Raw genomic sequence first — 25,790 nt, forward strand, 5'->3', positions numbered from 1 at the left:
ATGGATATAATAACCATCAACTTGGGAGTCACACGATATGGTGAGTGATCATCCCACTACGATTCAGGAAAGCATGCAGTTTATTAGGCTACAGATGAAATAAGTTATGATCAACTTCACAGGGTGGTGAAAGTGCATGGTGATCTTGATGCTCCTTTACAATAAATATTGAGGGTCTTATTCTGGTGACATGATGATCGATGCTTGACTGCTGTTTGACAAAAATGTTCGCTCTTATCCATGATCTCATGTAGACTAGCCTACACTATTTGCGAGCTGTTGGCTACAGTGGTGTATCTGTACTTTACTATTTATTTTTGACAACTTTTACTTCACTACATTCCTAAGGAAAATGTACTTTATACTCCATACATTTTCTCTGACACCCAAAAGTACTAATTACATTTGGACAGGAAAATTGTATAATTCACGCACTAATCAAGAGAACATCCCTGGTCATCCCTACTGCCTCTGATCTGGTAGACTCACTAAACACAAATGCTTCGTTTGTAAATGATGTCCGAGTGTTGGAATGTGCCCCTGGCTATCCGTAAATAAAAATAAATAAAAGCCATAAAAGCCACTTGATACTATACCTAAGTATATTTTTACAATTACTTTTGATACTTTAGTATATTTAAAAACAAATACTTTGACTTTTTCTCAAGTAGTATTTTAGTGGGTGACTTTCACTTGAGTCATTTTCTATTAAAAAGGTAACTTTACTTTTACTCAAGTATGACAATTGGGTAATTTTTATACCACATGAAATGTACATTGTGTGCACTGTCATCACGCACTGATTTTTATCCACAACCAATCATATTGGTGGAAACCCCATTGGTGGGAAAACGTGCATATTTCATAAAGAGGATTTTTGAATCTTCACATGAAAATCTGTTGCTAATTGGATGGAAAAATAGCTATGAAGTGAAATTTTTCCTAGTCTATATGTACATTCACCTTCAAAAACTAAACAGCAGGGTTCATATTAATGCTTATATTTCATTGTCAGTGAAAACAGAATAAAGTATTTGAATTTACATTTCAGACCAGGCAACCATAACATGAATGAGGTACATATAAACGATAAAGAAAGTATCATTAAAAATGACTACGCACTGCGTTTGGACCAACTTAGTGCTCAGTGTTCCTTTAATGGTATTACACAACAAATAGTTACATAAACAAAATTAACAACTCAACAAGCCCTTATTGCACTGTGGTGGCTGGTGAAAAGTAGTGCACTATATAGGGAACAGGTTGCCGTGTGGGACGGACACATTACTTCTCGTCCAGACATTTTTCTTCAGATTAGAAGCCTGTATAGATTCCTGTATTTTCTAGCTCACTGAACAACTGTGGTTTTCCCCATTAACTTCAAATGATATTATTCTCTCAATATATTCATGTTTTATGCACCTTGTTGGACACATTTAAGACTAAGTCAAGGCTGTATCCACATGGGTGAAATACAGACCAAGGTTCTGTTCCAATATTCACACTAGCACGCTACTTAGACTGTACTGTCATTGCATCCCAAGAGATATTGTACAAAACCCCTCTTCGCCTCAGTGAACTATTCTAGTATGGACATTGGAACATAACATAAACCCAGTCACCACTCTGCCTCGCCGACAGCCTTAGAGAAGACATAGTCCTTTCCTCCATAACACATCACCCCATCCTTCAGATAGAACTTCCACCGGTTCTTACTGCGGTGAATCTGAAGTGGTAACAAACACACAGTATATCATTACTACACAGTCATTAGAAAGCATGAACATTGATCAATCAATCATCTTGAAAGTATAAAAAGCAATGAATACACACACACACACACACACACAATACCGTTGAAAAGTTTGGGGTCACTTAGAAATGTCCTTGTTTTTGAAAGAAAAGCACATTTTTTTTGTCCATTAAAATAACATCAAATTGATCAGAAATACAGTGTAGACATTGTTCATCTTGATTTTTTAATGATTTTTTTAATGGAATATCTACATAGGCATACAGAGGCCCATTATCAGCAACCATCACTCCTGTGTTCCAATGGCATGTGGTGTTAGCTAATCCAAGTTTACTTTCTTTAGACTAGTTGAGTATCCGGAGCATCAGCATTTGTAGGTTCGATTACAGGCTCAAAATGGACAGAAACAAATAACTTTCTTCTGAAACTCATTAATCTATTCTTGTTCTGAGAAATTAAGGTTATTCCATGTGAGAAATTGCCAAGAAACTGAAGATCTCGTACAATGCTGTGTACTACTCCCTTCAAATAGTACCCACAAAACACCAGTCTCAACGTCAACAGTGAAGAGGTGACTCCAGGATGCTGGCCTTCTAGGCAGAGTTTCAAAGTAAAAGCCATATCTCAGACTGACCAATAAAAATAAAAGATTAAGATGGGCAAAAGAACACAGACACTGGACAGAGGAACTCTGCTTAGAAGGCCAGCATCCCGGAGTCACCTCTTCACTGTTGACGTTGAGACTGGTGTTTTGCGGGTACTATTTAATGAAACTGCCAGTTGAGGATTTGTGAGGCATATGTTTCTCAAACTAGACACTAATGTACTTGTCCTCTTGCTCAGTTGTGCACTGGGGCCTCCCACTCCTCTTTCCATTCTGGTTAGAGCCAGTTTGCGCTGTTCTGTGAAGGGAGTAGTACACAGGGTTGTACGAGATCTTAAGTTTCTTGGCAATGTCTCGCATGGAATAGCCTTAATTTCCAAAACTTTTGAACGGTAGTGTGTGTGTGTCATATACACACACACTATATACAGTCATTAGAAATCTGTTTTTAACCAGGAAGTCATTAGAAATCAAAGGTTCAGAAATCAATGCTTGTATTCTATCTTTATATTGTTTAATCAATATATGTTACACCCATCAATATGAAAGATAAAACATCCTCTATCTACACCACTAGGAAGCTGAGGCATACCTCATCTACACCACTAGGAAGCTGAAGCATACCGTATTTACAACACTAGGAAGCTGATGCATACCGTATCATACTGACACACTAGGAAGCTGAAGCATACCTTATCATACTGACACACTAGGAAGCTGAAGCATACCTTATCATACTGACACACTAGGAAGCTGAAGCATACCTTATCATACTGACACACTAGGAAGCTGAAGCATACCTTATCATACTGACACACTATCACATTGTCAGTGTCAAAGAGATCAGGAATGTCCTGCTCACTCACGTCATCCCCAGAGTTTAAAGGATCCTATCAGGGAGGGAGAGAGAGAAAGAAGAAAGAAAGAGGGGACAGAAAGAGGAGGACAGAAAGAGGAGGGAGGACAGTGAAAGAGGCAGAGACAGAGAGATGTAAGAGAGAAAGAGAGAGAGAGAGCGACCGAGCGATAGTTAGAGATAAAGAGGGAGAGAGTTATATGGGACACTGGATGCTCATGATTAGCACCAAGGTTGTGGGATCAAGTACTGAAAATGCAGACACTTTATGGCTTTGGATAAAAATGTCTACTAAGGTATTTAGTTGTTTTGATTTATAGAACAAGCAGAACATAGTTCAACCTTGCATTCCCCATCTGAAACACCCTCAACCCAGATGTCAATGTCAGTTCTGTATAGTGGTGAGGTGTCAGAGGCACAGTCAACATGTTTTAATATGTTTGGACCTCAGGAAGAGTAGCTGCTATGGGGATCCCTAATAAATACAAATACAAACGTCAGAGGCAGAGTCAACTTGTCAGAGGCAGCTCAGCAGTCAAAGACATCCAACAGACTTCACATCCTCCTCCAGCACACTGACTTAAACAAGGTTAATCTCTGGTTTTGTTCATGCCAATAAGGAATAGCAGGACCCGAATACTGTTAGGTGATTATTGTCAAATGATGCAACAGCACCATCTACAGATTTTTGTACAGGTTCAACAGCATCGGGACTTATCAAAATAGATTCATTTAAAATGCATGTTTGTCCAGGCCTAGGCTTGATCTGTGTCCAGGTAACCCGACAGCACTAGGCTTGATATGTGTCCAGGTAACCCGACAGCACTAGGCTTGATATGTGTCCAGGTAACCAGACCCAAATAGTTATTTTGAAAAACAAAAAGGACAGGATGCACCTCTTTTCCTCAATAGCCATTTCTTACCTCTTCCACTGTGATTTCATCCATCCCCACACTGTCACCACTGGAGCTGGAGATGCCATCATCACTGCTGCCATCTACCTCCTGTAGGGCCTGGAGAGCCTCTGCAGTCATCATGCCTAGGAACTCATTTTCTCCCATCGCACCTGTAACCACACTCTTAGCTTGTTCATGCATCAGCAAACTCATCTATGGCTGTGTTTACACAGGCAGACCATTCAGATCTTTTGACCAATCGCATCAGCTCTTTTCACATCTTTCAGATCTTTTTCAGAACGGATCTGATTGGTCAAAAGACCAATTAGTGAAAAAAAATATCAGAATTGGGCTGCCTGTGTAAACGCAGCCTATTAGAATGACGCAGCAATCGTTAGCTAACAAAGCAATCACTTCCCTTGGCTAGCATAACTATTGTTGACAATGCTACACACCACCATCCAACTCCTCCACGTCAGAGCTGCTGTCTGCAGGTCCATCCAGCTGGATGATGTCTGCCAGAGCATCGTTGTAGTTGTAGTCTTTCAACAGGGCCATCTCCAGCTGTGGAAGACGGAACAGGAAGTGTTATGAACTACCAATTGAGACCAGATGCCCTAAATACTTATGGAGATCTTAGAGAATTTGACTGGTGTTAGCAATATGACAAACACTCCACCTTGCCCTCTGACAGGTTAGTGGCTAATTTCACCATATTGATTAAACCTACAGTATGAAATCCTCTCAAATATACAAGGTTCTAGGGATTGGATTTGGGATTGGGCCTGAGTCCCAGTTGCCATCTCCTGTCTTACCTTGGTAGCATCCACAGGTAGACCCTCCAGGTGGGTTGTCATATCAACCACCGCTCCTGCATGATCCTCCTGTTTCACCATCTCCTCTACCCCCACCTCACTGGCCTCGAACACTGACCCCTGACCCATAAACCCTGACCCTTCAGACAGGGTCGTCTCCATCTTGACCTGGGTAAATCAGACATGATTATATAAGCTGTATGTTGAACCTTGGCTCAGGTCTCTTGTTTTCAAATGGCACCCTTTTGTGTATATATATATATATATATATATAGCGCCCGATTGGCCATGATCAAAAGCAGTGCAGTATATAGGGAATAGGATGCCACATGAGTAAGCCTATGTCTTCTGAAATATAGCAGTACCCTGCCTTGCCATTGTAATAACATGAGATTGTTGACTGTTTTATGAAGATATGGCGGAATTATTTACCTGAAGGCTTGGCATGTGGGCTGAGCCGGAGGACAGGCTCATGTCTAGGGGCTGTGGACTGTCAAAATCAATCCCATCCAGAGTGAAATCACCACTGTCGAAGGGGCTCTCTGGGGGGTGAGATGGCAGTTGGGCTGGTCGCTGGAAGGACACTGGAGTCTGACCAGAAAAGGCTGCCTGAGCTGAAGGAACCTGTGGCTGCTGAACGAGATTATTATCCTGAACTGGGGGCTGGACCACAGGTTGGGGTAGCACAGGCTTCTCATTAGGTGGCTGGGGAATAATACATCATTTTTTGTAAAACACATTTGAAAAACCCAAAGTGCTACAATAAAAACATCAAGATGGTGATTCACCTGGACCGGAGGAATCAGGCTCCTCTGCTCTGTGGTCTGAGGATCAGCTTTGGGAGGAGCCACATGCCGTGGGGAAAAAGGTTCGGTCTTCGGAAGGGCCATGGTCTTTAGGACAGTAGAAGGGACCACTGTGGCTGACTGCTGGGAAGCTGAGCTGGGATCTCTCCACTCCACTACAGGTACCCCTTGCCTGGGTTGGGCCTGGGGGAGATGGCGATGACCGGCTGGAGCCTGGGTCACCATCACTGGGACATTGACCTTATAAAGCTGGCCTTAGGGAGGCAGAGGAGAGGAATCGATAAGTAAAAGGATCCATTCTAGAAATGTGTATCCATATCCATGTATCCAAATGGGGACTTCACCACATTTTAATATATTATTAATTCTGCCCAGAACCATACCAGTGTCTACATCAAAGGAGTGTATATTATAAGTGTTCAAACAAAGAGAGAGTGATTCATGTTCTTTTTAAATGAAGTTTGTCAAAACGCATGCGTGTGTGTGTATGGAGGTTTATGCATGCTGTGGCCCTTCTTACCAGAGGCCGTCTGCAGTGTGACCCCTGCAGGGATCTGGACTGGGTAGGTCATCCCGGGAGGAAGAGAGAAGGTGGCCAGAGTCCCACCGTTGTTCTGCAACACAATTAGATGCTTTACACATATTGGATCCCCTCAAGGAAAGACATGACTTACTGTATTCGGCACAGAAAAAGAGAAACTGCAGCGAGATCCCACATAAGACATCAAATAAATGCAACAGGCAGTCATTTATTTCCTTTATTTGAGGGGTGGGGTTACAGTTACAATATTTGTGTCAATTTACACACTTAAATTTATACCACATGTACTGCCACTCAAAACACATACAGTACAAGTCAAAAGTTGACACACCTACTCATTCAAGGGTTTCTTTATTTTTACTATTTTCTACATTGTAGAATAATAAATAGTGAAGACATCAAAACTATGAAAGAGTCCATACTATGGCAAGAACAGCTCAAATAAGCAAAGAGAAATGACAGTCCATTACTTCAAGACATGAAGGTCAGTCAATCCAGAAAATTTCAAGAACTTTGAACGTTTCTTCAAGTGCAGTCGCAAAAACCATCAAGCGCTATGATGAAACTGGCTCTCATGAGGATCGCCACAGGAAAGGAAGACCCAGAGTTAACTCTGCTGCAGAGGATAAGTTCATTAGAGTTACCAGCCTCAGATTGCAACCCCCAAAAAATACTTCAGAGTTCAAGTAACAGACACATCAACTGTTCAGAAGAGACTGCGTGAATGGTCAAATTGCTGCAAAGAAACCCCTACTAAAGAGACCTGTTTGGGCCAAGAAACACGAGCAATAGACATTAGACCGGTGGAAATCTGTCCTTTGGTCTGATGAATCCAAATGAGATTTTTGGCTCCAACCGCTGTGTCTTTGTGAGACGCAGAGGAGGTGAACGGATGATCTCCGCATGTGTGGTTTCCACCGTGAAGCATGGAGGAGGTGGTGTGTTGGTGCTTAGCTGGTGACACCGTCTGTGATTTATTTAGAATTCAAGGCACACTTAAACAGCATGGCTACCACAGAATTCTACAGTGATACGCCATCCAATCTGGTTTGCGCTTCATGGGACTCTCATTTGTTTTTCAACAGGTCAATGACCCAAAACATATACCTCCAGACTGTAAGGGCTTTGTCCAAGGAGAGTGAATGAGTGTTACATCAGATGATCCGGCCTCCAAAAATCACCCGACCTCGACCCAATTGAAATGGTTTGGTATGAGTTGGACCGCAGAGTGAAGGAAAAGCAGCCAACAAGTGTTCAGCATATGTGCGAACTTATGATGCTTGTTGAGAGAATGCCTAGAGTGTGCAAAGCTGTCATCAAAGCAAAGGGTGGCTTCTTTGAAGAATTTAAAATATATTTTGATTTGTTTAACACTTTTTTGATTCCATAGTTTTGATATATTCACTATTATTCTACAATGTAGAAAATACTAAAAATAAAGAAAAACCCTTGAATGAGTAGGTGTGTCCAAACTTTTGACTGGTACAGTACATAGAGAAATGATCACACAGGATTTTGTAAAAATCCTGTGTGATACAGCCCCATTCACCCACAGCCCAAACCCCCCCCACCCTGACATCCCATCCCCCCCCCAAGCCCGACGTCACAACCAGCTCCCCATCCCAATCCTCCCCCCAGCCCAACATCACCGTCCAAACTAGAGGTCGACCGATTAATCGGAAGGGCCGATTAATTAGAGCCGATTTCAAGTTTTCATAACAAATCGTGAATCGGTATTTTTGGACGCCGATTTTTTTTAGACCTTTATTTAACTAGGCAAGTCAGTTAAGAACACATTGTTATTTTCAATGACGGCCTAGGAACGGTGGGTTAACTGCCTTGTTCAGGGGCAGAACGACAGATTTTTACCTTGTCAGCTCGGGGATTCAATCTTGCAACCTTACGGTTAACTAATCCAATGCTCTAACCACCTGCTTTACATTGCACTCCACAAGGAGCCTCCCTGTTACGCGAATGCAGTAAGAAGCCAAGGTAAGTTGCTAGCTAGCATTAAACTTATCTTACAAAAACAATCAATCAATCATAATCACTAATTAACTACACATGGTTGATGATATTCCTAGTTTATCTAGCCTGTCCTGCGTTGCATACAATCGCTTAGGTACACATTGCTCCAACCATAAACATCAATGCCTTTCTTAAAATCAATACACAAGTATATATTTTTAAAACCTGAATATTTAGTTAATCTTGCCTGCTAACATGAATTTATTTTAACTAGGGAAAATGCGTCACTTCTCTTGCAAACAGAGTCAGGGTATATGCAGCAGTTTGGGCCACCTGGCTCGTTGAGAACTGTGAAGACTATTTCTTCCTAACAAAGACAGCCGACATCGCCAAACGGGGGCTGATTTAACAAAAGTGCAGTTGCAAAAAAAGCACAATCGTTGCACGACTGTACCTAACCATAAACATCAATGCCTTTCTTAAAATCAAAACACAGAAGTATATATTTTTAAACCTGCATATTTAGCTAAAAGAAATCCAGGTTAGCAGGCAATATTAAGCAGGTGAAATTGTGTCACTGCTCTTGCGTTCATTGCATGCTGAGTCAGGGTATGGGCAACATGGGCCGCCTGGCTCGTTGCGAACTAATTTGCCAGAAATTTAAGTAATTATGACATAAAATTGAAGGTTGTGCAATGTAACAGGAATATTTAGACTTAGGGATGCCACCCGTTAGATAAAATAGGGAACGGTTCCGTATTTCACTGAAAGGAAAAACGTTTGTTTGAGATGATAGTTTCCGGATTCGACCATATTAATGACCTAAGGCTCGTATTTCTGTGTGTTATTATGTTATAATTAAGTCTATGATTTGATAGAGCAGTCTGACTGAGCGATGGTAGGCAGCAGCAGGCTCGTTAGCATTCATTCAAACAGCCCTTCGCAATGCATTGCGCTGTTTATGACTTCAAGCCTGTCAACTCCCAAGATTAGGCTGTTGTAACCGATGTGAAATGGCTAGCTAGTTAGCGGGTGCACGCTAATAGCGTTTCAAACGTCACTCGCTCTGAGACTTGGAGTAGTTGTTCCCCTTGCTCTGCATGGATAAGGCTGCTTCGAGGGTGGCTGTTGTCGGTGTGTTCCTGGTTCGAGCCCAGGTAGGAGCGAGGAGAGGGACGGAAGCTATACTGTTACACTGGCAATACTAAAGTGCCTATAAGAACATCCAATAGTCAAAGGTATATGAAATACAAATCGTATAGAGAGAAATAGTCCTATAATTCCTACAACCTAAAACATCTTACTTGGGAATATTGAAGACTCATGTTAAAAGGAACCACCAGCTTTCATATGTTCTCATGTTCTGAGCAAGGAACTTAAACGTTAGCTTTTTTACATGGCACATATTGCACTTTTACTTTCTTCTCCAACACTTTGTTTTTGCATTATTTAAATCAAATTGAACATGTTTCATTATTTATTTGAGGCTAAATTGATTTTATTGATGTATTATATTAATAATCTCTTGCATCTAGGCGTTCCGCCAGCGGAACCCTGTTCCGCCAGCGGGACCCCTAGCCAACAGCCAATGGGATCGCATGGCGCGAAATACAAAAACTACTAAAATACCACAATTCAATTTTCTCAAACAATCAACTATTTTACACCACTTTAAGTTAAAATAAGTGTTCATTCAGTATTGTTGTAATTGTCATTATTACAAAAAAATAATGTTTTTTCTTTCAGCATCGGCTTTTTCCGGTCCTCCAATTATCGGTATCAGTGTTGAAAAATCATAAAATCGGTCGACCTCTAGTCCAAACCCCCAAATGGAAAAAAAAAAATTCCACCCCGCCTAGCAACAGGTTGGTTTTTAGCCCCCCCATTTCATATAAAAACGTGTGTGTTAAATACAGTCTGAACAAACTTAATTTACTGTATTTATTTATTTTGCTCCTTTGCACCATATTATTTATATTTGAACTTTGAACTTTCTTCAAACTACAAATCTACCATTCCAATGTTTTTCTTGCTATACTTAATTTACTTCGCCACCATGGCATTTTTTTGCCTTTACCTCCCTTATCTCACATCATTTGCTCACATTGTATATAGTCTTATTTTTTCTACTGTATTATTGACTGTATGTTGTTTACTCCATGTGTAACTCTGTGTTGTTGTATGTTGTCGAACTGCTTTGCTTTATCTTGGCCAGGTTGCAATTGTAAATGAGAACTTGTTCTCAACTTGCCTACCTGGTTAAATAAAGGTGAAATAAATAAATAAATAAATAAAAAAAATGTATAAATTGATGGTTGGGATACCAAAGTATTATCTTTCCATATTCTGTTCCAGTTAAAGGGTTGTTCAGATTCACTTAGATCGGTGGACCAGACCTTTTTAAATGATTATCTCTGCTTTCCAAAAGTTGTTTATACACAGAAAAATAAATGCAAGCATAAAAGTATATAAACAACTTACAGTTCAAATAAGGAAATCAGTCAATTGAAACATTTTTTATTAGGCCCTAATTTATGGATTACACATGACTAGAAATACAGATATGCATCTGCTGGTCACAGATACCTTTTTAAAAAATGGCTGTGCGAAGTTGCTGGACATTGGCGGGAACTGGAACACTGTCGAATACATTGATCCAGAGCATCCCAAACATGCTCAACGGGTGACATGTCTGGTGTTTATGCAGGCCCTGAACTGGGACATTTTCAGCTTCCAGGAATTGTGTACAAATCTTTGCAACATGAGGCCGTGCATTATCACAGACGAGTAAGGGTGGGTAACGAAGCTAGCGGGCGGACCATTTTATTATTATTTTTTATTTGCCCTTTATTTAACTAGGCAAGTCAGTTACGAACAAATTCTTATTTTCAATGACGGCCTAGGAACAGTGGGTTAACTGCCTTGTTCAGGGGCAGAACGACAGATTTTTACCTTGTCAGCTCGGGGATTCGATCTTGCAACCTTTCAGTTACTAGTCCAACGCTCTAACCACTAGGCTACCTGCTGCACCATTAAGGGTGGGTAACGAAGTTAGCAGACTGGACCGGAAGGGTGGGCAATGAAGAAAAGCGAATGAACATGAACAAAAAGATGACATATGCAAGCCTAATGACTACACATTAATTGGCATGGTGTTAGCACTGTGTAAATGTCTTGAACCATAGGCAATATCATAGGCATAGGCTAGGCTGCATGATTATTCAGGTATTCTATCCATGCACAATGAGCCAGTCATGCGGTTCCATTAGTTGGCTTGTCCCCGTGTGTTTAGTTTGATGTGCTTCTCCAAGATGTATTGAGCTTCCTTGGCAGTGGAAAACATGTGTGGTGTGTTCTAAGGTCAAGATTAGTTTTGTCAGGTGGATGAAGCCGCATCTCAAGTTTAGCTTGAGAGCTCGAGTAGCTGGGATCTCACCTCATTGTAGGTCTCCCTCTGTTTCAGCAGTTCGGCACTGAGGTCTGGGTAGATGCTGATCCTCTTCCCTGCATAGGTCAGACCCCCAGATGCTGTTGCAAGGTGAACAATTCACTACTTGACTTCAAAGCCATGGATCCGTATACAGTGAGAGCCATTGAGGAGTTAACCCACAATGTTAATCAATGGCAAAAAAGCCAGCTTCTCTTTCCTGAACAGTTCATAGAAAAGATTGCTCATGAAGGACGTTGGGTTGCCCGCTTCCACACCAGTTTCAAGTCCTGTGACCCACACATAGAATTTACAGGAATGACTTAAGTAATTGCGTTTTTTCTTTTAAGAGTTGAATTATCCCTTCCAATTTAGCTTGCACTTTCCAGGTCACGGAATCACACCTCTGTCAGATTGACTGTTCTCCAGATTTTCTACTTCGGTTGAATAGGTATCCACTTTAGCAGTGCCAATGATTAATTTACCGGTTTTAAAATGGTAAGTCGAGGGCAGAGGTAAACTCCACACAAACAATCTCCCGGATAGTGTCGGCCAGCTCTTTCTGTCGTCTGGTGCTAAGAGCCACCATGTTCCCACTGGTGAATGGTGGACGGACAAATTCCAGCTGCTGGAGCGTAATAGACCTGCTAGTTATTTCTTGTGAAACAATGAATGTCCCACACCTTAATATGATGCGTAGTATTGACAAGTAGTTTCAGGAAATATGTCTTAATTCATAGTCATTCGCAAAAGAAAGCCACGAAAATAACTAAAAATCTTCTTGACCTCTGCTCTTACACAAATAATGGGACTGCTGGGTTTACATTTACATTTAAGTCATTTAGCAGACGCTCGACATGTCAATGTCAGTAACACTGGGCACTGTTTTCCTGAGAGTCCTGGGTTCAGGCCTAAGTCCTAGGAAACTAGAGGCTGTCTAATACTCATGAGAAAACATTCTGCATATTTATTTTTTTTTACCTTAATTTAACTAGGCAAGTCAGACTTATTTAACAATGACGCCATACACGGGCCAAACCCGGACGACGCTGGGCCAATTGTGCGCCGCCCTATGGGACTCCCAATCACGTTCGATTGTGATGCAGCCTGGATTCAAACCAGGGTGTCTGTAGTGATGCCTCTAGCACTGAGATGCAATGCCTTAAGACCACTGTGCCACTCGGGAGCCTCATCAGGTGTGCAGATATACACCGAGGGTACAAAACATTAGGAACACCATGACAGACTGACCAGGTGAACGCTAGATATCGATACGGTATGTAATTGTAAAAACAATCCTCTTAAAACAACTTACTTATTGCCTCAAAACAATCATTGGTGTTGATCACTGCTGCCGGCCTGGCTCTGATCATTGGTGCCGACAACTTGGCATATCAATCAGGTTTTGGTGCCAACATAATACAAATTTTTTTTGCACAATTGTGCACCGCCTCACGGATCTCCCGGTTGCTGCCAGCTGCGACACAGCCCGGGATCGAACCCGGATCTGTAGTGACACCTCTAGCACTGCGATGCAGTGCCTTATACCGCTGCGCCACTCGGGAGGCCCCATTATACACATATTTCAAGGAAGTTTTACATACTATGCCAGTGATATGTGGTTGTCGTACCTTGCTAGCTTGAGTTGCAAGGACTAAAATGTCTCGTCTACAGGCTGCCAGTAGTCCCCCTCGTCTACAGGCTGCCAGTAGGCCCCCTCGTCTACAGGCTGCCAGTAGGCCCCCTCGTCTACAGGCTGCCAGTAGGCCCCCTCGTCTACAGGCTGCCAGTAGGCCCCCTCGTCTACAGGCTGCCAGTAGACCATTCTTCTAAACAGCGGTTTGCAGATATTATGCACTGCACAACAAAAAGTGAAGTACATAAAAGGTACGACAGTTTTGTGTAACTTGCCTTAGCAGTGAAACTCTGGACGTGTTGACCTGCAGGGATCACCATAGAGGCTGGGGATGAAAGGAATGATTAGGCTAATCAATTAAATACGTAGCGATCTGCATGCAATAATCAATTGGCCTGATTAACTCACACTGTAGAAAATGCAACAATTACCCGATATGGTGGATCAACTCATTGATTTGTGAAATAGGCTTAGAAAGCAAGGGGTGCGGTGCGTTGAAGTCTTTGGGTGCGTCCCAATAATATCTAATGTTCCTGAAGTTTACACTCTTACACTTCTTCCAACAAATCTAAAAGCGTTGGATTGGTGGAGGCATGGAGGGAGTTTCCACCATATTTCCTTTATCATTCATTTCCAGTGAAGGGAAGTGAACAAGTGCACACTTTGGGAGGAAGGAGAGATAATTGGGAAGTACCCTTGGACATAAAAATATTACCAACGTATTACCTGCAGGTTTTGTAAAAGTCTGTCCATAGTTTGGAGGGAGCTGCAGCACAAAGTTGGATGAGTTGATGGTGTTCTTCATGAGGGCCAAGCCATCCACTGCTTTAGACTGCAGAATCTTTGACTCCCAGAGCTACAGATTAAATGTTGGTTTGCTAGTTAGTTGATTTGACATAAGCCATACCAAATATGATTGCAGTTCCAGTTACACAGCAGTATTACTGCAGTAGGGCCTATGCTCTTTTCTTGATTTCATCACTTCAATGTGATACCGTATATTCTGCAGTATTTATATAAGTCACAAATGCAGTTATTTTTTGTGAATTACATTTTTACATTTACATTTTTAGTCATTTAGCAGACACGCTTACCCAGAGCGACTTACAGTAGTGAATGTATACATTTCATACATTTTCATTCCATGCATTTTTTTTTTTGTACTGGCCCCCCGTGGGAATCGAACCCACAACCCTGGCGTTGCAAACACCATGCTCTACCAACTGAGCCACAGTGAAGAGGGCAGGCAGTTAAGTCCACTGTGTGTAACAAAGTGAAGTCATTCCAGTCAGGGAGGACTAACGTCAGATAGAAGAACGGGGAGAAGTACCACAAAGGCTGGCGATATTGAGTCGATATCGCCATCTGCCGGCGTCTGCCGGATCGTGCTTATAAAAATCCTTGATCCACGTAAAGTCCCACTCACCTGTCTCAGGTCATCAAGAACACGGTCCTCCAGTCCTTCATCCAGAAACACCTCCCGCATGCTCTCAATCACATCATCTATGATGGACAGGTAGAGCTTCGGCTGGAGGGGTTTTCAAGGAGGATACAAGGAAGCACGAAGGATCATTAGTTAGCTAGTGAACAGTATGAAGCCAAGTTAGCTAGCATTAAGAACTAGTTATTTGGTTAATTGACAGTTTGGCAATCAAGTTAGTGACATGGCTATGTCGAGACACATTACCAAGTTACTAAGTAACCAAAACAACAACATAAAGATCCGTTTATGGGCAACTTGCTCCTTACCACATGACTTGAATTTGATAGCATTTCGAGGGTCTAAGATGATCGGATGCCTTGGTCTCGCTAGCTAGCGCGAGGTAAACAAAATAGCTAACGTTAGCTAGCAGACAAACAGAAAATATTGACAGGAATTTTCTATTTCAATATTAACAGATCTGTGGTTTTGGTCGTTCTTTCCTAAGTGGACATTGATATAGCAGACCTTGGTTTAAATAACTAAAAACAGCTAGCTACTTCAAATTGCAGGCTGTCGACTCCAACACAGGTGTGACCTTTGACCTCTACATTTGTTGAACCCCTCCCCCTTCTCACAAACGCATGCATAAAATGCAAATGTATTAAATTTGTTTTATTTATAACTAGCACTGAAGTCAAATACACATACATACAATGCATTTTGTTATATAGTTTTATATGTGAGTGCAGACAATTCCTGCATCTCTAGGATTACATAACCATACTTCAATGATATTGACCTATGGGAAAATAAGAGATGAGAGTTTACATGCTTAGCTGTGCAAAAAGGCCATGGTTAGCTAGCTAAACAACAAATTAGGCGATCAACATTTTATATAATTACCCAATTTTTCCTTAAAATTGAAAATACATTCCAAGTAGTTTTTGGAAATAAGCCTAAACACTATGGGGCAGTTTCTCAGACAGATTGAGCCTTGTCCTGGACTAACAACCAATCTTGCATTACCCATCTCATATGTATATACTGTATCCTATTCTACTGTATCTTATTCTATGCTGCTCTGACATTGCTCGTCCATATATTTGTATATTCTTAATTCTATTCCCTTACTAGATTTGTGTGTATATGTTGTGTAATTGTTCGATATTACTTGTTAGATATTTTTATTTATTTTATTTATTTTATTTTATTTATTTTATTTCACCTTTATTTAACCAGGTAGGCAAGTTGAGAACAAGTTCTCATTTACAATTGCGACCTGGCCAAGATAAAGCAAAGCAGTTCGACAACATACAAAAACACAGAGTTACACATGGAGTAAAACAACATACAATCAATGATGCAGTAGAAAAAAATAAGACTATATACAATGTGAGCAAATGATGTGAGATAATGGAGGTAAAGGCAAAAAAAATGCCATGGTGGCAAAGTAAATAAAGTATGGCAAGAAAAAACACTGGAATGGTAGATTTGTAGTTTGAAGAAAGTTAAAAGTTAAAATATAAATAATATGGTGCAAAGGAGCAAAATAAATAAAATAAATAAATACAGTAGGGGAAAAGGTAGTAGTTTGGGCTCAATTAAAGATGGGCTATGTACAGGTGCAGAGATCTGTGAGCTGCTCTGACAGCTGGTGCTTAAAGCTAGTGAGGGAGATAAGTGTTTCCAGTTTTAGAGATTTTTGTAGTTCGTTCCAATCATTGGCAGCTGAGAACTGGAAGGAGAGACGACCAAAGGAGGAGTTGGCTTTAGGGGTGACCAGAGAGATATACCTGCTGGAGCGCGTGCTACAGGTGGGTGCTGCTATGGTGACCAGTGAGCGGAGATAAGGGGGGACTTTACCTAGCAGGGTCTTGTAGATGACCTGGAGCCAATGTGTTTGGCGACGATGATGAAGTGAAGGCCAGCCAACGAGAGCATACAGGTCGCAGTGGTGGGTTGTATATGGGGCTTTGGTGACAAAACGGATGGCACTGTGATAGACTGCATCCAGCTTGTTGAGTAGGGTATTGGAGGCTATTTTGTAAATGACATCGCCGAAGTCGAGGATTGGTAGGATGGTCAGTTTTACGAGGGTATGTTTGGCAGCATGAGTGAAGGATGCTTTGTTGCGAAATAGGAAGCCAATTCTAGATTTCACTTTGGATTGGAGATGATTGATGTGAGTCTGGAAGGAGAGTTTACAGTCTAACCAGACACCTAGGTATTTGTAGTTGTCCACAAATTCTAAGTTAGAACCGTCCAGAGAAGTTATGCTGGATGGGCGGGCAGGTGCAGGCAGCGATCGGTTGAAGAGCATGCATTTAGTTTTACTTGTGTTTAGGAGCAGTTGGAGACCACGGAAGGAGAGTTGAATGGCATTGAAGCTCGTCTGGAGGGTTGTTAACACAGTGTCCAAAGAAGGGCCAGAAGTATACAGAATGGTGTCGTCTGCGTAGAGGTGGATCAGAGATTCACCAGCAGCAAGAGCGACATCATTTATGTATACAGAGAAAAGAGTTGGCCCAAGAATTGAACCCTGTGGTACCCCCATAGAGACTGCCAGAGGTCCAGACAGTAGGCCCTCCGATTTGACACACTGAACTCTGTCAGAGAAGTAGTTGGTGAACCAGGCGACGCAATCGTTTGAGAAACCAAGGCTACTAAGTCTGCCGATGAGGATGTGGTGATTAACAGAGTCAAAAGCTTTGGCCAGGTCAATGAATACGGCAGCACAGTAATGTTTCTTATCGATGGCGGTTACGATGTCGTTTAGGACCTTGAGCGTGGCTGAGGTGCACCCATGACCAGCTCTGAAACCAGATTGCATAGCGGAGAGGGTGCGGTGGCTTTCAAAATAGTCGGTAATCTGTTTGTTGACTTGGCTTTCGAAGACCTTAGAAAGGCAGGGTAGGATGGATATAGGTCTGTAGCAACTTGGGTCAAGAGTGTCACCTCCTTTGAAGAGGGGGATGACAGCAGCTGCTTTCCAATCTATGGGAATCTCAGACGACACGAAAGAGAGGTTGAACAGGCTAGTAATAGGGGTTGCAATAATTTCGGCAGATAATTTTAGAAAGAAAGGGTCCAGATTGTCAAGCCCAGCTGATTTGTAGGGGTCCAGATTTTGCAGCTCTTTCAGAACATCAGCTGAATGGATTTGGGAGAAGGAGAAATGGGGGAGGCTTGGGCGAGTAGCTGTGGGGGGTGCAGTGCTGTTGAATGCAGTAGGGGTAGTTAGGTGGAAAGCATGGCCAGCCGTAGAAAAATGCTTATTGAAATTCTCAATTATAGTGGGCTTATCGGTGGTGACAGAGTTTCCTATCCTCAGTGCAGTGGGCAGTTGGGAGGAGGTGTTCTTATTCTCCATGGACTTTACAATGTCCCAGAACTTTTTAGAGTTGGAGTTGCACGAAGCAAATTTCTGTTTGAAAAAGCTAGCCTTGGCGTTTCTAACTGCCTGTGTGTATTGGTTTCTAACTTCCCTAAAAAGTTGCATATCGCGGGGGCAGTTCGATACTAATGCAGAACGCCACAGGATATTTTTGTGTTGGTTAAGGGCAGTCAGGTCTGGGGAGAACCAAGGGCTATATCTGTTCCTGGTTCTAAATTTCTTGAAAGGGGCATGCTTATTTAAGATGGAGAGGAAGGCATTTTAAAAAAATAACCAGGCATCCTCTACTGACGGGATGAGGTCAATATCCTTCCAGGATACCAGGGCCAGGTCGATTAGAAAGGCTTGCTCGTTGAAATGTTTCAGGGAGCGTTTGACAGTGATGAGTGGAGGTCGTTTGACCGCTGACCCATTACGGGTGCAGGCAATGAGGCAGTGATCGCTGAGATCTTGGTTGAAAACAGCAGAGGTGTAATTAGAGGGCACATTGGTTAGGATGATATCTATGAGGGTGCCAGTGTTTGCGGCTTTGGGGTTGTACCTGGTGTGTTCATTAATAATTTGTGTGAGATTGAGGGCATCAAGCTTGGATTGTAGAATGGCTGGGGTGTTAAGCATGTCCCAGTTTAGGTCGCCTAGTAGCACGAGCTCTGAAGATAGATGGGGGGCAATCAGTTCACATATGGTGTCCAGAGCACAGCTAGGGGCCGAGGGGGGTCTATAGCAGGCGGCAACGGTGAGAGACTTGTTTTTGGAGAGGTGGATTTTTAAAAGTAGAAGTTCAAATTGTTTGGGTACAGACCTGGATAGCAGGACAGAACTCTGCAAGCTATCTCTGCAGTAGATTGCAACACCGCCCCCTTTGGTCGTTCTATCTTGTCTGAAAACGTTGTAGTTAGGGATGAAGATTTCACAGTTTTTGGTGGACTTCCTAAGCCAAGATTCAGACACAGCTAGGACATCCGGGTTTGCAGAGTGTGCTAAAGCAGTGAATAAAACAAACTTAGGGAGGAGGCTTCTAATGTTAACATGCATGAAACCAAGGCTATTACGGTTACAGAAGTCATCAAAAGAGAGCGCCTGGGGAGTAGGTGTGGAGCCAGGCACTGAAGGGCCTGGATTCACCTCTACATCCCCAGCGGAGCAGAGAAGGATAAGTATGAGGGTACGGCTAAAAGCTATAAGAATTGGTCGTCTGTGACGTCCAGAATAGAGAGAAAAAGGAGCAGGTATCTGGGGGCGATAAAATAGCTTCAAGGTATAATGTACAGACAAAGGTATGGTGGGATGTGAGTACAGAGGAGGTAAACCTAGGCATTTAGTGATTATGAGAGAGATATTGTCTCTAGAAATATCATTGAAACCAGAAGATGTCATAGCATGTGTGGGTGGAGGAACTGAGAGGTTGGATAAGGTATAAAGAGCAGGGCTAGAGACTCTACAGTGAAATAAGCCAATAAACACTAACCAGAACAGCAATGGACAAGGCATATTGACATTAAGGAGAGGCATGCTTAGCCGAGTGATCAGAGGGTCCAGTGAGAATCAGACAGCTAGCCGGGCCATAGGTAGCAAGCTGGTGGAAGATGGGAGGGAGGTCTGTTTTTAGCCGCCTCGTGCGTTTCCGTCTGTGGGTTAGTGGGGTTCCGTGTGGAAGGGGGGACCTGTCCAAGTTGGCAAAATAGTTAGTTATAGTGGCCCAAGAAAAGTGTCCGACAGACCTATTCAGATCGCAGCCGAAAAGACAGCTAACGATTAGCTGGCCGCAGATGGGCGATCAGGTTACGTCGCGACGGAGGGGCCAGTTGGACAACTCCCTCGGGCAGATAACGTCGGTGATCCAGTCGTGAAGACCCAATGGGGCTCCGCATCGGCAGTAAAACGGGTCAGGATAGGTGAGTTGTAGCCCAGGAGACACTTCAGCTGGCTAGCTCAGGAGTAGCCCACGAGTGGCTGACGGAATTCTTCAGCTGGCTAGCTAGCTAGCTCCGTAATAGTGTGTGTTAATTCCGAGACCGACGTTGCCAATAGTCACTCAGGTAGCAGCTAGTTAGCTGCAAGATCCAGGTGTAAATGTCCAGAGCCTGCGGTAGAAATCGAGGAAAGGAGAGAGAATAGGTCCGATATGCTCTGGTCTGAGTCGCGCTGTACAAAAACTGGCGATAGCTTTTCGAGCTAATGGATAGCTGAGGACAGCTAACCGTAGCTAGCTGAACTTCAACGTTAGCCAGTGAAAATGGCTAACCTCTGGCTAGCTTCTGTCGTGGAATTCAGATGAGGTAAATAATACTTTTTTTTTTTTTTTTTAAATTGATGAGGCGGGTTGCAGGAGAGTGCTTTGAGGTTGAGTATTTAGAATAAAAAAAAATGTAAAAAGATAAGTGAAGAAAAAATATGTAAATATATATATATATACACGGGACACGACAGGACGTCTGAACTGCTACGCCATCTTGGATTCGAAAATATTACTGCACTGTCGGAGCTAGAAGCACAAGCATTTCGCTACACATGCAATAACATCTGCTAAACACGTGTATGTGACCAATAAAAATTGATTTGTAAAGCAATCTCAATGAGAACCTCCATTGAAAGTGCTTTTTAGTCCAGGACAAGGTTTAGCCTAATCTGTGACTGGGAAACTGGCCCTGTGAGTGTGTTAAATGTCTGCAAGGTATTTCCTCTTTTATAAAGAGCTTCTGCAACCTCCTGTCAATGAATAATCTTCTGAGAGAACTGTAAAGTGCATTGTGATGGTAGGGCTGTGTGTTGGGTTCTTCATTCCTCCAGTAATAATATATTTGTTTTTTGTAGCCTACTTCGATTCCTCAATATAGGTTACACCTAGCCTGGCTGCCAGTCTGTTTCTGCTCTCTTGCCAACTCCTTATGTAACAGGGTAGGTTCCGTCCCTCTCTTCGCCCCAACCCGGGCTCGAACCAGGGACCCTTGCACACATCAACAACTGACACCCCACGAAGCATCGTTACCCATCGCGCCACAAAAGCCGCGGCCCTTGCAACGCAAGGGGAAACCCTACTTCAAGTCTCAGAGCGAGTGACGTCGCCGATTGAAACGCTATTAGCACGCACCACCGCTAACTAACTAGCCATTTCACATCGGTTACACTCACCCCCCTTTTGACCTCCTCCTTTTCCGCAGCAACCAATGATCCGGGTCACGGCACCAATGTAACAGTGTAAGTTCCGTCCCTCTCTTCGCCCCAACCCGGGCTCGAACCAGGGACCCTTGCACACATCAACAACTGACACCCCACGAAGCATCGTTACCCATCGCGCCACAAAAGCCGCGGCCCTTGCAACGCAAGGGGAAACCCTACTTCAAGTCTCAGAGCGAGTGACGTCGCCGATTGAAACGCAGTGCCTTAGACCGCTGCGCCACTCAGGAGCCCATAAAGAACACACAATATAAAAACAAGTGTTCATCAGCCACATGTAGGTTATGTCACTTTTAAAGATGTCCTTGTATCAAGGCATCCTGTGCATAGTCTTGATTCGAAGGCTTCCTCACGATGAACGAGACTTGGAAGTATGGTAATGTGAGACTACTAGATCACTACTGTGGTGTGCAGCCTGATTGCCCCTGTGCTTCTGTCTCAATCCACTTCTTCTCAATTTCCACCTATAAAAAGGACAGACCAATATGGTATAGTTTCATTATGGAATACACAGATGTCAATTCAACATCTATTCAACGTTGGTTCAACATCATTTGATTGACATGACGTGGAAACAACGTTGATTCAACCAGTGTGTGCCCAGTAGAGCAGGACAACAATAGAAGAGTTTACTAGACGACAGTATTGGACCAACCTTGTCAGCTGGTGTCACAGTAATAACTACGCTTTATCAGACAATATTTTGTGTTGGATGAAATATATACCCAGTTCCCCTAATAAGTCGCAAATCATGATTCTGCTTTGGAACTAACAAAAATAGAGCAAAATAGAAACAAACAAAAATAAGATCAACAACAGCATTATAGATATTAAACAGCATTATATATACAAAACATTATAGATATTAAACTTGTTATCGAATATAATAATATCTCAGCCCTTACCTGACAATGATAGTGGGTCCGGCTGGTGACATGTTTCTGAGGCTGAACGTCACTGTCTGTGCCCAGTGACGTCACTCTGGTCTGTGAGACCACGGCCCCCACCATCTCACACTCCATCGTGACAAACGGATACCAGTCAGTGGGGATCTCCTGATCTGAACCAAGCTCTAATTTACAGGATAAGGTATGGGGATTTTCTACTGCTGGGAGAGGGAAAAGGGAGATTGTGTAGTTTCTACCACTTGGAAGAGCACTATGAGCAGAATCTGAAAGATACAGGTCTCCATCTGGCACAATGCAAACAACGGGATTTAGTATTTATTTAGCCAAGCTGTAGTTTAACAAACCATAATACTATAAAGAGTTTATGTATTTCAGCTAAACTGATTAGGGAACATAAGTTACATTTTAACATAGCCTATATTGAAACATGTTTCGGTAAATGTAACATGTAAAATAAAGCCAAATCAGAATAAGCCAGCATTCCATACAAAAAGGGATTATCAATAGACCATCATCAATCGATCATCAAAGACAACCAGACTCTTCCTCTTAGTCCTTACCCATGTTCTTAGCAGGCAGTCTGTCGATCCTCCACACCATGGCCGAGTACACATTCTCATACTTGACTGTCCCCACGGTAACCTGCATGACCGGCTGTGACTCAACAGCACTGTCTGTCCCCAGACACGCGTTCCGATTTATCCTGGCCGTCAGGGACTTCCGTCGTAGCAACGTCACAGTGCGTGACACCTTCACCCAGTCCACCGGTACCGGCACACGGATCAGAACGTTCTCGCAGAGCGGCTCAGTCTCCGACACTCCGGTAAATGACGGGAAGGCGGCTGACATGTTGAGAAAGGCTTGGAGTTCCACGTAGGCCCCTTGGACAGTCACCACGGCTTTGACGGAGAACGGTAGGTTAGTACATCCCAGGGCTAACGTCTTGTAGCGCATCAGTTCTACTCTACAGGCGTCCGGAGGAGAGAACTTGAGCAGCCGGGACCTGTGGAACTCCAAGTCATTGATGCACTTGTGGAAGTGGCAGTCACTGATCTCCATCCAGCCCTCAAGGAGGTCGTCCTGAAAGACCACAATGAAAATTAAAGGACCACAATTGAAATAGACCTAAGTCAACCTTTTTGTGTCATCCTGATACTTCTACTAATTGTGTTCTCTTTTGATATGCAAGTTAAATTGTATGTTTGTGTTGATATGTGTGTTAAGAAACGAACACCCAACCTCCTCAGAGCCAGAGCCGTAGCTGGCGTCGAAGCGGAGGAGCCCTAGGTCGTTGAGAGCCAGGAAACACTCCCCTGGTCCGTTGAGGAACGCCAGGCAGTGGATCCTCGTCATGGCTGCCCGATCCATCACCACACCGTCCTTAAAATGTATTTTAAGATTTTAGTCAGAGGTCGTGTGGCAAAAAAGGATCCCCAAGGAGCATGCAATATGTCAAAAACAGGCGGTAAGGAGTCATTTTTGTGAATGATTTTAGCAAAAGACATTCATAGAAATGTATAACCTTCTTATTTAGGCTCTCAATTTTTATATAATAAGTAACAGCAAGTAATTCATGAGTTTTTAATAACGACCTGTAATAACGCTGAAATACCAATGAACTACACTAACTACTAGGTACATTTCCTGAAGAGACTGTGTGTGCTATCTTACGGTAGTTGTATGATAGTGAAAGAAGAAGTAAATGTACCTTGTCCAGCTGCACCCAGAGGCGGTCTGTGATCTGCAGTGTCATCTCCTGTTCCTCGTAGTGCCGTTTTTGCGACAGGGGCGGAGTCAGCCTAAGAATCTCCTCCTCCATGGTCTCTAACAGATCCTCCATGTCGCCGTATTCCGTGGTTCCAAATTTCAGCAGCTGCTCCACCTCAGCCTCGTGGGACACCTCCAGCTTCCAATCAAATTTTATGCATTGTGGATTGTTGATTAAACGCCAAGCTAAAAACATGTTTTTTTTTAAACGTGATAAAAAAAATGTAAAATGCCCTCTTACCTTGTGGTGGTAGCGCTTCTTCTCTGTGTAAGACACATGCTCCACCTTCACTGTCTGGATCTTACGAGGCTCTCTGTTGCTCTCCAGCTTGAGATCTGACAACCTGCAGTGAGGCTGCAGCTGGAACTCTTTGAAGGGCTTCTCCAGTCCTTTCTCATAGTACATCTGGAGCACCCCTCCAGACAGCAGACGCAGGTAAATGGGGCCCCACTGTCGGGACGACATTCGGTTTTTCTTCTCCGGGATCCTCAGCATTAAAGACCAGCCGTCTCTCTTCTCGCTACGGAACAGACTGTGAGAGACAAAGGCAGCTGATGGTCCCTCCCTGACGTCCTCCCTGTCTCTTACTCCTCTCCTCCCCCCTCTATCCATCCCTACTCCTTCCTCGGTATCGTTGTCTTCCTCAGCCCGCAGGCCCTCCAGCTTGTGGCAGATGTAGGAGTAGGAGCTCTGGAGGTGGTCTGGTCGAGGAGGATCGTTGCTGTCTTTCGGCTGGATGAAGAAGCGAGGCAGACTAGAACCTCCACCCTCAGAGTCGGAAGAGGAGCTCCCAGAGTCCATGCTATGCTCACCAGCCCCCTCCCAGAATGGGTTGAAATGTCCCGGGTCCCCCTGGAAGGAGGGGAAGGGACCGGGACCATCGGAGACAGAGATGTCACTCTGGGGATGTGGGGTGGTGCCTGTGTGGGTGGCCTGGTCTAGGCCTGGGGGAGAAGAAGAATGCACGGTGGCAGAGGAGGAACTAGAGAAACTATGGAAGAAGTCGTGCTGATCGCAGGACCTGCAATGGAAAGGTAATGCACTGCTAGGAGGAGCCTCCCTTACCGGCGTGCAGAGAGGAGTGTTGCAGGGCACACAGGAACTTCCATTGATGTTAAAGTGCATTGGAGGGGAGCTGAATTCAAGGGAACTGCTGAAGCTCCAGGATGGATCTCCCACTTGGGGCAGTACCAGCTTTAGGCCATTGGGACGGGGGACTGTCTTTAACCCTGTCGTTGTCACACTACCTGGGGGTGTCTTCAGGGCTGTAGAGGCATAGGATGGGGGTGACCCTATCTTTGCCCCTGGTGAGTTCAGGGGTGTTGATGCCAACTTTGTCCCACTCCCTGGGATCTTCAGGGGTGTTGAGGCAAAAGAAGGGGACGTAGATGTAGTACACTCATCCTCGAAGGTCAACCAGTTTGGATTGTTCATGGAGCACATGGCTGTGGTTTTTTGGCGTCCAGGTTCAAGTCAGTACTTCCTGGTTCTGTTGTTGACGTTATCCTCAGACTCCACCACAGAGGCCTTCCCTGCTGAAAAGCTGAACAGAACATTGTCATAGATTAGAACACACAGAGTAACAGCATACAATGTTTTTCTGTAGAATCTACAGGTATCAGTGGAGGCTGGTGGGAGGAGCTATAGGAGGATGGTCTCATTGTAATGGCTGGAATGGAATTAATGGAACAGAGTCAAACATATGGTTTCCATATGTATGATGTGTTTTATACCATTCTATGAATTCCATTCCAGCCATTACAATGAGCCCGTCCTCCAATAGCGCCTCCCACCAGCCTCCTCTGACAGGTATTATAT

General features: G+C 43.4%; 1 protein-coding gene across 1 annotated transcript; it reads right to left on the minus strand.

Annotated features, from left to right (window-relative positions):
- Positions 1 to 1,126: 1,126 nt before the first annotated feature.
- On the minus strand, positions 1,127 to 25,193 carry LOC115153632 (stonin-1; the record flags this gene model as incomplete). The annotated part of the gene is made up of 17 exons (XM_029699270.1): positions 1,127 to 1,726; positions 3,158 to 3,247; positions 4,137 to 4,279; positions 4,565 to 4,673; positions 4,925 to 5,092; positions 5,357 to 5,629; positions 5,713 to 5,984; positions 6,251 to 6,344; positions 13,298 to 13,495; positions 13,578 to 13,627; positions 14,029 to 14,158; positions 14,729 to 14,830; positions 22,202 to 22,404; positions 22,765 to 23,284; positions 23,444 to 23,584; positions 23,913 to 24,110; positions 24,213 to 25,193. Coding segments are annotated over 17 exons (3,780 nt in total), but the record flags the coding sequence as incomplete, so codon positions are not given.
- Positions 25,194 to 25,790: the final 597 nt, after the last annotated feature.

The sequence above is a fragment of the Salmo trutta genome, chromosome 18 (genome assembly GCF_901001165.1).
Source record: "Salmo trutta chromosome 18, fSalTru1.1, whole genome shotgun sequence".
NCBI classification, from domain to species: Eukaryota; Metazoa; Chordata; class Actinopteri; order Salmoniformes; family Salmonidae; genus Salmo; species Salmo trutta.